This window comes from Mustela nigripes, chromosome 12 (genome assembly GCF_022355385.1).
Source record: "Mustela nigripes isolate SB6536 chromosome 12, MUSNIG.SB6536, whole genome shotgun sequence".
NCBI lineage: Eukaryota > Metazoa > Chordata > Mammalia > Carnivora > Mustelidae > Mustela > Mustela nigripes.
The window spans coordinates 76,119,453-76,133,536 of NC_081568.1; the positions used below are offsets into that span (position 1 = coordinate 76,119,453).

At 40.8% G+C, this 14,084-nt stretch overlaps 1 protein-coding gene across 6 annotated transcripts in view; it reads right to left on the reverse strand.

Moving 5' to 3' along the window:
- SIL1 (SIL1 nucleotide exchange factor) overlaps window positions 1-14,084 on the reverse strand; it is a 214,902-nt gene that overhangs the window by 64,673 nt on the left and 136,145 nt on the right. For all 6 annotated transcript variants that reach the window (XM_059417675.1, XM_059417672.1, XM_059417676.1 and 3 more), the window contains 2 exons: window positions 8,205-8,396; window positions 3,503-3,624 (listed from right to left, as the gene is read on the reverse strand). In XM_059417675.1, coding sequence (XP_059273658.1) covers window positions 3,503-3,624; window positions 8,205-8,396 — 314 coding nt within the window. The remainder of the gene's footprint in view (window positions 1-3,502; window positions 3,625-8,204; window positions 8,397-14,084) is intronic.

Consider the following 14,084-nt stretch of genomic DNA (forward strand, 5'->3'; position numbering starts at 1 on the left):
AAATAAGTGACTTAAAGAAGAAAGGAGAGGGAATGGAGAGAGAGAAGGCAAGAGGAGGGACATGGAGAGTGGGGAGTGAGAGAGGGGCAGTGAGATGGGGAAGCATGTAAGAAAGGAAAGAACCATGAAAAGATGAAGCTGTCAAAGGCATCAGACCCCATTCTCCTTATCTCTGCATATCTTCTTATGCAAGAGCATGACCTGCCTTACACAAAGGCAACAAACAGCAGAAAATGAGTGTCTGTGACCCCTAAATTAGTGTGAATAATATTTAAATAAGGGAACAGACTATTTCAGGAGCCATGTAACATTCAGTGGCCATGCCAATTACATTTATGTCAACTCTTTCTTCTTGATCTTGGAATAATTGCTTCATGGTTAACACGAGGCAAGATATCTCTTTATCCACAGAATTGTGTGTGGAGGCTTTATTAAGCAATTAACCCAAGTAAGCAAGTAAACACCCTCATGATGCATCAAAATTAGCTCCGAGAAATATATGCGGTAGAACATAAGCCGAAAAGAAAATCAGGAAGATAAAGGTTCGTACTGTGAAAACATAAGCAGTAAAAATTGCCTTATAATGAAAACTCATAGTAAAAAGAACACATGGTGAATACAATGATGTAATACCACTCATCACTGACAGGAGCTCTATAAGCTTTTTCATGGGACCTGTATGTTACTTCATGTTCACTCAACCTTACCAAATACAGAGAATGGCTATCACTGCCTTTAGTTAAGAGATGAAAAGGTAAGGCTCAGTGAAATCACTTGTCCATGCATAAACGGTCAGTAAATAACAGACACTAGACTTGAACCTGGATTTTCTGACTCTTGTTGCAGTGGTCTGCCTCATTCTCCCATATACTCAAACATCTGGACTGAATGAGCAGTATTCCTACCCATTAGCAGAAAACTAGAAGGAATGCTATCTAAATAACACCCCCAAACCCTGGAACTCCATGGTTCCATGCTCACTATCCCTTGAATGCCTTCTTGACAACGAGCAACTTCATCCAATCAGACATGCATGCATGTGCACACACACACACTGTATGCTCGGGACAGGTAGGGAGCTATAAAACCAACCCTTAGGACATTAGGAGTCAATAATGAATATGAGACTAGAGCACGGAAGCTTGCTTCTCTGCATGGAAAGAGTTACCTTGTACCAACTTCCTCTGTGCATAAAACACTGACATTTTCATGTTTAGGGAGCCTGCTTTTGGCTTCCAAAAGCTCTGGCGCCATACCATGCTGTCACTGTAACTGCCCTCCAGTGGGCCATCAAAAGCCCAGCTAGAATGTTTTGAGTACAGCAGCTCGCTTGTCACCAAAACACTAAGTTGCGGTATTTTATATTTATCTCTATTTAAATTTTAGTGATGCCACATAAATGTTAACATGGTCTTATGCTAATACAATCATGGATAAGTCTTAATAACACTGCATACTGGCACACCCCTGGGTGAGTTATGGCCTGCTAAGCAGGCCTAATGCATGCTTCTCAAGTCACTTGGTTAGTCTCCTTTAAATAAGATGTAACATCAAAATGTTACTGTTTCCCCCAAGAAATGTGTTTCCAGAAGCAATGGCAAGGGACATGTAGGATAATTTGCTCATCTTGAAAATGGAAAGAAGGTACTTGGGATTAGAGGAAAGAATTTCGAAAAGAGTCTGGGGAGAGAGGTTAATAATGTTTGATTTAGTTATTTCACGACTTGAGAAATAAAAAGTGAGCTTCCATAAGTTCTCAAGCCTCTGAAGCCATAAGGATAAGATCCTGGACTTCAGTCTAGGGCTGAAATCACAGAGACCTATGATAAACTTACAGATTCTCCACCCTTCCAGTAGATGTACAGGCAAACATCTCCTTGGGCTTCCTGAGAGACTGCCTGGGTGTGGTAGGTGAGACCAAGGGAGGCAGAGTGCCCTGGAAGCCACAGCCTACACTGTCAAGAACATAACCACAGGATAACCAGGGCCTGAAGATCCAAGCAGATTAGTGATAAGGGGCACGAAGGCCTGCAGAGTCCTCAGCCTCCCCATGGAAAGATTCTTCCAGCCTTACCAGCTCTGCCCCTCAATTTACTGAGAAAAAACCCAGCAGCCTTTCACGGTGAGGAGGCACCAGTCTGAGATTCTGATTAAGTAACAATAAGCATGGATGAAAGACAAAGAAAATCTTTTCAAAACAAAGCCTACAGGGGCGCCTAGGTGGCTCAGTGGGTTAAGCCACTGCCTCTGGCTCAGGTCATGATCTCAAGGTCCTGGGATCGAGCCCCACATAGGGCTCTCTGCTCAGCAGAGAGCCTGCCTCCCCCTCCCTCTCTGCTGGGCTTTCTGCCTACTTGTGATCTCTGTCAAATAAATAAATAAAATCTTTAAAAATTAAAAAACAAAAAAAACAAAAACAAAGCCTATAACGGCAAAACTGTTTACAATAGCCTTTCTCCTGCAACATCGTAATCCCTGCACCCTAGCAGAGCATCCCTCATAGCTACTACCCATGCCCTTACACCAAGAATCTGAATACTGACTGGTTCCTATTTTAGAAGCACAAATAGTCCTAAGAGCAGATTTTCAAAAATTAAAGGAACTACGGCTCCATGGACCAACTACAGCTTGAAGACATCTTGACTTTTTTAGTATTATGATGTGGTGCCCAAACATCTTTCTGTATCCAGTCTTAAGTGATGCCGTATCCCCATTTCTCTTGCCTTATCACTCTTCTAACATAAACCAAACTAACTAAAATTTAAACAAATCCCAACCCAAAGAGTACAAATACCTGACTGCATGTTGATTGGTACAACATGATAAGGAGAAGGCATATATTCCCCCCCACAAAGCTCTTCTGGGTCGGGTTCAACATTTATTCATCACTAGATGTAGCTTCTAGATACATCTACTAGATGTAGATTGCAAAAGGATCAACTCTTAGAGTTCATTCCCTTCCACTCAACCAGCTATGGGTAGTCTAACTTTTTTTTTTTTTTTTTAAAGATTTTATTTATTTATTTGACAGACAGAGATCACAGGTAGGCAGAGAGGTAGGCAGAGAGAGAGGAGGAAGCAGGCTCCCTGCAGAGCAGAGAGCCCGATGTGGGGCTCGATCCCAGGACCCTGGGATCACGACCTGAGCCGAAGGCAGAGGCTTTAACCCACTGAGCCACCCAGGCGCCCCTAGTCTAACTTTTTTTAGCTCTGAATGCAACAGAGAATATGACCTAAAATTCATTATTGTATGTCCAAAAGATGAGAGGGAACAGAGAGTCACACACGGTAACAACATGGTGAAAATGCTTATCTACCTGGAGTAAGGACAGAATCAAATTCTTACCCTAGTTTCATTAGGATTACAATGAAATGTGGATAGGGATATGCAAGACTTCAAGTGTAACCTTTCTCCAGGCCAATCAGGCCAAAAGTAAAGCTAGCCGTCACCTGAAGGGCCCTAACAATCCTGGCCAATGGGATGTCCATCCATGCTGCTCACCTGGAAAAGGCAGCTCCTAGCACAAATGCAGCATACTCCTTCACCAGGGGCTCTGTGCTGTTCAGCCCATTGATCACCACTTGAAGGCCACCAAAGGAAAGCAGGTCCTGCGCATTATCCATCTGCAACATAAGCACGGCTTAGTATATACAGCCATCAAGCAAAGAAAAGCCCTTCTTATTTATTGCCTTTCTTTTGGTGAGTATTCAAAAAACCCCTAAAAAGTCAAGTAAAAAGTAATGGTGGCCATTCTGACCAGCTAGAAAAGATCTGTAGTAACAAATTATATTCTTAAATTTGAGACTTCCAAATTCACCTAACATGATTGATGAGCACCTGCATGGGAAATGGCCGAAATGGCACCTAGCTTTTGCTTATGCCAAACATGTCCTGGAAAAATTCTATAACCATCATGAATCACAAAGCTTGCTCCTAACAAGCTGCTAACACAAAGATCTGGCATCATCAGGACTTCTAAATGGTGTCATGCTTCCGGTTCATGTCTAGTCCTAGTGCGGGGAATGGAAGCAGCAAACACTTAAAAAAAAAGAAGTCCTCTCTCTTCCTCACTTCATACAGTCTAAGGCTGACTGACTCTGTGGACATTCATGATAAAATTTGCACGAATTCTCTCTCTCAAAGGTGGTTCTCTAGGCCCGAGTTGCTGGGTAGTGGCTATTATTGAAGAATGCATAACATTCCCATAATCAAATAAAATTCTATCAAATGGCACTGGTCTAGGCTACCCTTTCAGGTCCAAAGCTCCAAGGACAGTCTAAAGTATTACCCTTTTATTCTATAGGGTATCTCACTCCCCAGGCTTTCTTAGTTAGTATCCTGGAACAAGAAAACTCAACTTGTTCAGAAAGGTCACTGGATCCTATTTTCTCCATGTAGTACTACAGTCTCCCTTGGAAACACCTCTGTTGCTACAAAGACTGCCTCTTGCCCACAGTCTGATCCCACTCTACAAATCATCAGGAAAATGTAGAAAGCTAGCCCAACACCGTGACTGCTACCCACCTTTTCCTCCAGATGCCTCTGTTTCCTACCTGATTGGGCCCTTCCAAACTAAAGACTGTAACAGAGAAATTGAGTTTGAAGGACTTTGACTCTGCCTGTTTCTGGGTAGACCTAGACCGTTTTCATCACTTATAAGATCATTTTTATATATTCTGATATAATCTCCACAAGAACAGGGGTTTTTTCTGCCTGTCAACTGTTATAGGCCCAGTGACTAGAACAGTGCTGAGCATATACTTAGGTATATGCTTAGTATAATATACTTATGAGTAAAAAAGGCAACCTGGGGTATCTGTGCGAACAAAATGGATGGGTCCTTGGTACCAGAAACCCGAAGAGATGGCCAATCCAGGGTCCTGAACTTTAGAGTCTGCTCTGCTATCAGGGCCCCCAAGTCAGGGCCGGGATTTTTCCATCTCAATCTGTCCTTATGAAGAGTTATTACTGGACTATAGGCCAGCCAAATAGGGAGACTCCGAGCTGGGTGTTTGCTGAGGTAAGTACAATAATACCTCATGAGCCTTCCTTTCTCACAGCTTTAAAATCTAAAAACTCACTGCCTCTTTTTGATCCCCTCCCCCAAGTTTTCTGGATAACAAAGCCATGGCTCAGACTCCTGTCATGAAATGCCTGGGGTGGCTACTTCTCGATGCTGGTAGGATCTCCTAATGGAATGGCTGCCAGTCTGACAGCCCCAAAGCAACACAGTCACAGAGGTTCTGTTGCAGATGTAGTTTATCTTCATTACTACAAAGACAATTCAGGGGATTATAAATTCTAACTTTTATATACACCTCTCAACCTTTTCAATACATTTTCTCACTTGTTATTTCACTGAAAACGAGGAAGAAAAGAGTCATTCTGCCCACTGTATACACAGAAGATCAAGCTCCAAAATCTGGGCCCTGCTCAGTATCACACAGAAGTCATGATCAGGGCCCAGGTCTGCAGCTCCACATCTAGGTCTAAGGCCACAGGTTCCCCAGGCTGCCTTCAGGATGGGGTGAGACAGGTGGATAGAAACTCAAGGTAGAGGGAGGGAGTGTATGAGGAAGGACACAGTAGGAACTGTGCCAACACTCCAGAAGAAAAGAGAGAACCAGACAATCAGACAACAGTAAATAGAGAAAGGGAGACATTGAGGAAAGGCAAACACACTGCCCTATGGTATGTTGGGCAGAGAGAAGCTGCACCTCATAAGCAACTCACAACCATTTTCTAAACACACAGTATATTTTTCATAAACCCTGTTTAATAATTCCGATATGGCAGGAGCCTCTGAAGAGAGCAAGTTAAGCCTCACCAGAGAACTGGTTCTTGGTCTGACCTAGGACTGAGTCAGGTGATGTTGAAGAAACTGTTTACCCACTTCATAATCCATGAAAGCAGAATAGGATGTCACCCTAGAGGTAACACTGCCAGATAACCACCAGACTTGCATGAAAAAAAAAAAACATTTTGTCAGGGCCCTACTGGCCTCCTGTATACTCATTCCCCTCTAGGTATAATCAGCTCTCTAGTCATTTGGCCTTTCATGCTCAGCTAAAGGAAGAGTCTGTAGAAACCTGATACCTAAAGATCCGCCCAAGTATGTTAAATGAGAAAAAATAAAAGCTGCCAAGATCAGAGCAGGACTAAGTTGGCCAATAACCCCTAAGATCCTTAATCCTTTAAATATCTGTAACAGAAAAGCTGTTGGAATTCTTGTTTTTCACCCTGAAGAGAAACACAGGAAAGAGGAAAGAGAACTCAGGCCCACTTTTTCTCTAAGAGGATCATAGACCTGCTATTTGAGTCCTGAGAAACAGTTAGGAGCAAAGGAAGAAGATGAAGAGGCTGCATCATAATTCCTGCAGATACAGTATACACTCATCCTCTCTAACCACAAAGGCTGGCAAAATCCTAAAGAAAGAAAGAATGTCTTTTAGCCTAGTTTATAGAGAACAAGGACGCAGTCATGAGTGGGAGGATGTTGAAGATCTGTGTCTTGATGAGGATCTCAAACAAGCTTTTGATTATGATTACACAGTCTTCCTGGGCCACCATCGTCCCTAGTCTGAATTATGGCATTAGCTTTCTATCTGGTTTCTGTGCCCATACCCCCTGCCTCCAGTCTAATTCTCAACAAAGCAGGCAGAGGGATCCTTTAAAAGTAAGTCAGAGCAAGTTGTTTTTCTGCTCAAAAGCCTTTAATAACGTCCAGTTTCATATTCGCTTCCATGGTTGACAAGGCAGACCATGATCTTCCCTCATTATCTGAGTTTCGTCTATGTCCTTCTCTCATCTCCTGAGACGCTCCTTTCCAATACTGCCAATTCTTACCATTAACTACTTTTTATTTGCCCATAGTATTTATCAACTTTAAACACAACACCCATAATTTACTTATTAGTTATGTTTATTATCTACCTGTCTCCACTAGAAGCTAAGCTCCACAATTTTGTTCACAGATGTATTTTAAGTGCCTGGAATAGCTCTTGGAACTTAACAGGGATGCAATAAATTAATTTACTTAAACAAATGACTTCTCTTATTCCTTTTCCTTAGATCTACCTAATAGATACTTTTGAGCTTCATTCAAATAATCCCAGTATCCTAGGAGAGACAGAGTGATCAAAAGGTTAAGAGCACTGGTTAGGGTCATACAGACCCTCTTGCAAATCCCAGCTCTACCACTCACTAACTGGATGACCTTGGGCAATATCAGGTGTGACCTGTGTCTTATTTGCCTCAGTGATAAAATGGAACTAGTAACAGCATCCACTCATAAGGCAGCTGTGGAAGTCAATAAATTGGTTTATACAAAACACTGGAATAAGTGCCCTCTCTATAACAGCGCTCAATAAATATTAACTATTATAATTATGGCACAAGTGTGATCAGTCCTTTCCCTGCCGCAAACTCTCCAATGGGTCTTAAAATCAAGGATAAAATCATAAAGAGCACAATACTCCCAATTCCACCTCTCTGACTCTCTAACCTTCCCACTTTATCTATGCTATCATATCTTCTCAATGATTCTCAACCTCAAAATCTTTGCATATGCTGTTCCTCTGCCTGTGGTACTCTGATTCAAGGGCTGGCAAACGTCTTCCAAAGGGTCTGACAGTAATGATTTGTGGCTTTGTGAACCACGGGGTTTCTGTCACAACCCTTCAACTCTTCACTGTAGCATAGAAACAACCCAAAACAACAGAACAATACATAAAGAAATAAATGTGGCTGTGTCCCAGTAAAACTTTATCTACAAAAGCCTTCTTCAACACCTCTGACTAGGCTAAGTTCCCCTGTTATAAACTCCCACACTACTCTCTGGAGCCTTTATCACAATCTTAAGTTTAAATTTATTGTTAATTGTTCATTGTTCAGTTGTTCATGATTTCATTGTTCCCTCTTCCAGACTATAAGTTACATAAAACAGGGACCATGGCTGTTTCGCCCCTGCTGTGTAACAGATACTGAAAAAATAATGGACGTAACACAGCAAATGAAAAAAGAGGTTGGCCCTTTCTTCTAGAATGGATCTTACTACAGTAGCTATTGGCCTAGGTTAAAAATACTAGATGCCCTAAGAGAGGAGTAAAGATGCTGGTGCTATTTTCTTAGGATTTAGGACAGGGAGGTTTGCTGTTGAAGATGTTACTTAAAAGTCAGATTTATGGACAGAGAAATACAATACCTGATGGACATAATATTCAAGATCAAAGAGTGCAGCAATCTTCTCTTCTAAGCTGGAGCTGGAACTATTGAACTTGTTGATTAGCCGTACCATGATCTGCATGTCAGTCTCAATGATAACATTCAGCTCCTCAAAGTCCTTCTTCAGCTCCTCGATGGGGCGAAAGAGTCGTTTAACTTTGGCCTGCCTTGCCTAAGAAAAAAATTGAAGCAAAGGGGTTAAGTAGATCAACTGGGGACATCTCCCCGAGACAGTTGCTATCTACCATGGATGTCCATTCTCAAAGGACTGCTGCTCCCAGATTCAAAACCTTCTTTCATCTGTACTATCAAAAAATCCTCCCACAGAAATACCTCATTTTACTGAACTTCACTTTGCCACACTTAGAATTGTTAGGTTGTGGCAACCTGCATTTAGCTACCCTATCAGGATCATTTTTTCCAACAGCATTTGCTCACTCTGTGTGTCTGTGTCACACTTGGTAATTCTTGCAAAATTCAAACATTTTCATTATTATATTTGTGCTTTATTTAAGGATTTTTTTTTTAATTTGTTGAGAGAGAGAGCGAGAGAGCACAGAAGGAGAGAGAGAAGAAGAGACTCCTGCTGAGCAGAGAGCCTGACATTAGACCTGATCCTAGAACCCTGGGATCATAACCTGAGCCGAAGGCAGACGCCAACTGACTGAGCCACCCAAACGCCCCTCATTATTATATTTGTTATGGTGATCTATGATTGGTGGTATTTGATATTACTGTTGTAGTTATTTTGGGTGCCATAAACCACACCCATGGAAGACACTGAACTTAACTGATAAATGTTTTGTGTATTCTGACTGCTCATTGGTAGGCAATTCCCCCACTGCTCTCCTTCTTCTTGGGCCTGGTCTATTTCCCAAGACACAATGATTTTGAAATTAGGCCAATTAATAACCTCATAATGGCCTCTTAAGTATTCAAGTGAAAGAAGAGTCTCATGTCTCATTTTAAATCAAAAGCTAAGAAATGACTAGTCTTAGTGGGGATGGCATATCAAAAGCTGAGATAACCAAAAGACAGGCCTCTTGTGCCAAACAGTTAGCCAAGTTGTGAATGCAAAGAATTCCTGATGGAAACTGAAAAGTTACTCCAATGGACACACAAATTGTAAGAAAGCAATACAATAGTATTGCTGACATGGAGAAAGTTTTAGTGGTCTGGATAGAGGATCAAACCAGCCACAACAACTCCTTAAACCAAAGCCTAATCCAGAGGTCTTAAAAAACTTGTTAATTCTATGAAAGCAGAAAGAGGTGAGGAGCTTGCAGAAGAACATCTGAAGCTAGCAGAGGTTGGTTCATGAGGTTTCAGAAAACAAGCCATCTCTATAACAGAAAAGTGCTAGGTGAAGCAGCAAGTGCTGATACAGAAAATGCAACAAGTTATCTGGAAGGTCGAGCTAATCCATGAGGGTGGCTAGACTCAGCAATAGGTTTTCTTTTTCTTTTCTTTTTTTTAAGATTTTATTTATTTATTTGACAGAGAGAGATCACAAACAGGCAGAGAGGCAGGCTAGAGAAAGAGAGAAGGAAGCAGGCTCCCCGCTGAGCAGAGAGCCCGATGTGGGGCTCGATCCCAGGACCCCGAGATCATGACCTGAGCCGAAGGCAGCTGCTTAACCCACTGAGCCACCCAGGTGCCCCAGCAATAGGTTTTCAATGAAGACAAAGTACCCTTCTATTGGAGGAAGATGCCATCTAGGTCCTACATAGCTACAGAGAAGTCAATGCCCGGCTTCAAAGCACACAGTGATTTTCTTGGTAGGGGCTAATGCAACTGCTGACATTGGGTTGAAATCAATGTTTATTTACTACTCTAAAAATCCTAGGGCCCATAAGAATTAAGCTAAATCTACTTGGCCTGTCCTCTATAAATGGAACAACAAAGCCTGGATGACAGCTTGTCTATTTACCACATGGTTTACTGAGTATGTTAAGACCAACATTGAGGGGACACCTGGGTGGCTCAGTTGGTTAAGCGGCTGCCTTTGGCTCAGGTCATGATCCCAGCGTCCTGGGATCAAGTCCCACATCGGGCTCCTTGCTTCGCAGGGAGCCTGCTTCTCCCTCTGCCTCTGCCTGCCACTCTGTCTGCTTGTGCTCGTTCTCGCTTCTCTCTCTATGACAAATAAATAAATAAAATCTTAAAAAAAAAAAAAAAGACCAACATTGAGACATGGCAGAAAATAAACCAAAAAACCTCCTTTCAAAATTATTACTTCTTACGGACATGGCATGGCATCTGGTCACCCAAGAGCTCTGAGGGAACTGTAAGCCAAGATTAATATTGTTTTCATGCTTACTCACGTAACATCTATTCTGCAGCCCATGGATCAAGGAGTTATTTAGACTTTCAAGTCTTAATTATAATAATAAGAAAATGTATTTTATAAGGCTACAGTTGCCACAGATAGTGTTTCCTTTAATGGATTTGGGCCAAGTAAACTGAAAACCTGTTGGAAAGTATTCCCCATTCTAGATCCCATTAAGAACATAACAGGAAAAAGTCAAACTGTCAACATGAACAGGAGTTTAGTAGAAGTTGATTCTAGCACTCATGGATGACTTGACAAGTTCAAGTCTTCAGTGGGGGAAATAAGTGCAGATGTGATAGAAATATCAAGAGAATTAGAAGTGGAGCCTTAGGATGTGACTGAACTGTTGCAACATGATAAAACTTTAATGAATGAAAAGTTGCTTCTTATGGATAAGCAAAGAAAGTAGTTTCCTGAAATGGAATCTACTTCTGATGAACATGCTGTGAAGACTGCTGAAATGACAACAAAGGATTTAAAATACTAAAGAAACTCAGTTGATAAAGCAGTTAATGGGTTTGAGAGAGCTGACTCCCATTTTAAGGGAAGTTCTACAGTGGGATAATATTATCAAACCACATCACATGCTACAGAGAAACTGTTCAGGAAATTGTTTGATGTGGCAAAAGTCACTGCTGTCTTATTTTAAGAAATCACCACAGCTACACTAATGTTCAGCGGCCACCACCTGCATCAGTCAATGCCATCAGTATTGACACAAGACCCTCCACAAGCAGAAGGATTACAACTCACTTATAAGCTCGAGGTGTTTAGAATTTTTTAGCAATAAAGTACTTTTCAAAAATTAACATACAATGTATTATTTGTTTTAGGGGCACAGGTCTGTGAATCATCAGTCTTACACAATTCACAGCACTTACCATAGCACATACTCGACCCAATGTCCATCACCCAGCTACCCTGTCCCTCCTCATCCACCCCCCCATAGCCCTCAGTTTGTTTCCTAAGATTGAGAGTCTCATGGTGTGTCTCCCTCTCTGGTTCCATTGTTTCATTTTTCCCTCCCTCTTCCCAAAAACCCCCACTCTGACTCTCAAATTCCTTATATCAGAGAGATCATATGATAATTACCTTACCCTGACTGACTTAGCAATAAAGTACTTTTTGAATTAAGGCACACATATTGTTTTTTAGACATAATGCTATTGCACATTTAGTAGACCATGGTACGGAGTCACCATAACTCGTACATGCACTGAAACCAGAAAATTAATCTGACTTGATTTATTGCAGTGGTCTAGAACCAAATCCATACTCAAGGCACACCCATACCTTCTAAGATGCCCACAGAAGAAACACACTCAAGATTTTCCAAGGTTCACTTTCTAGTCTGACTTCTAATGTTCAAGAAGAATGGAAAGTCTTCTTGCTGAGGTCAGGGGAAGTAATGCAAGCTCACCTTCAACCCCTAACCTCAGCTGAAAAGGCTGAGGGCTAAGGTGGAGTAATCGGCACCTTGGTTCTGTATCTTCAACAATCATTTAATATCTTTGCTCTGCCCTGCCCAGTCCAGCAACATTTTAGGGAAACCCGGATGTAGGCAACTGCGGGTAAAGAGCTGTCAGAGTGGGAGCAATTTGCTGATGAAAATTAAATCACTGTCATTACTGTCGATCTAACTACAGGTGTACAATTTGTTCAACTGTTTGAAGTGGCTAAATTACTGTATGTACTATACTCAAGTCTCAATTTTCTCTCAATTCTTCCCCACCCCACACACATACAAAAAAATTTAAAAAATGAAATTATGCTGGAGGTGAATAAAAGACTTTAATTAGATATTTTATACATGTGACACTTCCATGTTCTTCCCAATTTTAGAGGACAGTGCTTATAAATAGAGTCCAGAAGATCACAGTGGTTTATGTCTCTATCTTCCCAGAAAAATTAAAAGGCACGAATATTTATAAAAAGTAGAATGATGAGCAGCTGTCAGCTCCAAACTGCTCATCTATTACCTATGGATTTTCTCCCCAGTTACAAGTACTGAAATGAATCAGCCTTTCTTAAAAAAGACCAAGCTCCTAGCAGAGTAATCACATCTATGGGATGTCACATCCTGCTTCTTCAGAATAAAACAACAGTGAAATGCTCCCCCTACATCCAGCTAAAGGACTCTGGATGGCTGCCAAAGGCAGGGCAAAAAGGTCTGGGGAAGTTGAGTCACTGCCTCACATTGTGGGATGGCAGGGAGGTGAGCACCTCCATCTCACCTAAGTGATGTATACGTGGCCCTCAGGAAGAGGGCCTCTTTTAAGAAAAAAAAAAAAATCACAAAACCTTTTTATTTTGCAATAATTATAAACTCCCAAAAAGTTACAAAAATAATACAGTGAGTACTATGTACCCTTGGTTCAGCTTTCCTCAATGGCAGCATCTTACATAATAGTACACTAACAAAACCAAGAAAATGACAAAGTATAATACTGTTAAACAGAATATAAACCTTACTCAGATTTTATCAGCTTTTACATGTGCACATGTGCATGTATATGCATGTATATTATTCTATACAATTTTAACATATACATATTTTTTTTTCATGCATCCACCAGAACAATCAGGCTACCAAACTACTCCACCACCACCAAACAACTCCACTGTGCTACCCCCCTCTATAGCTACATGTCACCCTCCCTCCCAACCCTGTGCCCTGGCAATCACTACTTTGTTCTCCATCTCTCTAATTCTGGCATTTAGACAATATTAAAAATCACAAAGTCTGTAATCTTTGAAGATGGTATTTTTATATGAACATAAAGCACTTGAGATCTATCCAAGTTACCACACACATCAATGGTTCATTTATTTTTAATGCTGAGTAGTACTACATTATATAGATGTACAGTTTGCTTAACCATTCACCTGTTGAATATTTGAGTTGTTTCCAGGTGTTGACTATTATGAACAAAATCACATAAATATTTATATAAGGGTTTTTATATAAATTCAAGTTCTTATTTCTTTGGGATAAATGCCCACAAGTATGACTGCTGGGTCATATGATACATGTTTGGTTTTATAAGAAACCGCCTATTTTCCATGGTGACTTACATTTTACATAGTCACTAACAGTGTATGAAACACCCAATTTCTCCATATCCTCACTAGTATTTAGCATTATCACCACTTTTGTTTTAGGTATTTTAATAGATGTACAGTGATAGCTCATTGTGGACTTAATTTGCATTTCTCCAAAGGCTAAAGACATTAAACATCTTTTCTTGAGCTTATCTGCCATTCACAAATCATTTTTGGTGAATTATCCATTTGTTCATTTCCTTACCCTATTCTCTAAATTTGTTGTCAGTTTTTACTGTTGAGCTTTCAGAGTTCTTTATATTCTAGATTCAAGTCTTTAATCAGATACAGTCTTTGCTTTGCACAGATCTTATATGCACCAAGTTCAAATACTATACTTTGAATAACACCATACTCCCAACACTACACAAATTCCAGTTACCACAAATTACATTTAACTGTAATTGCATGAAGTACAAACTCTGT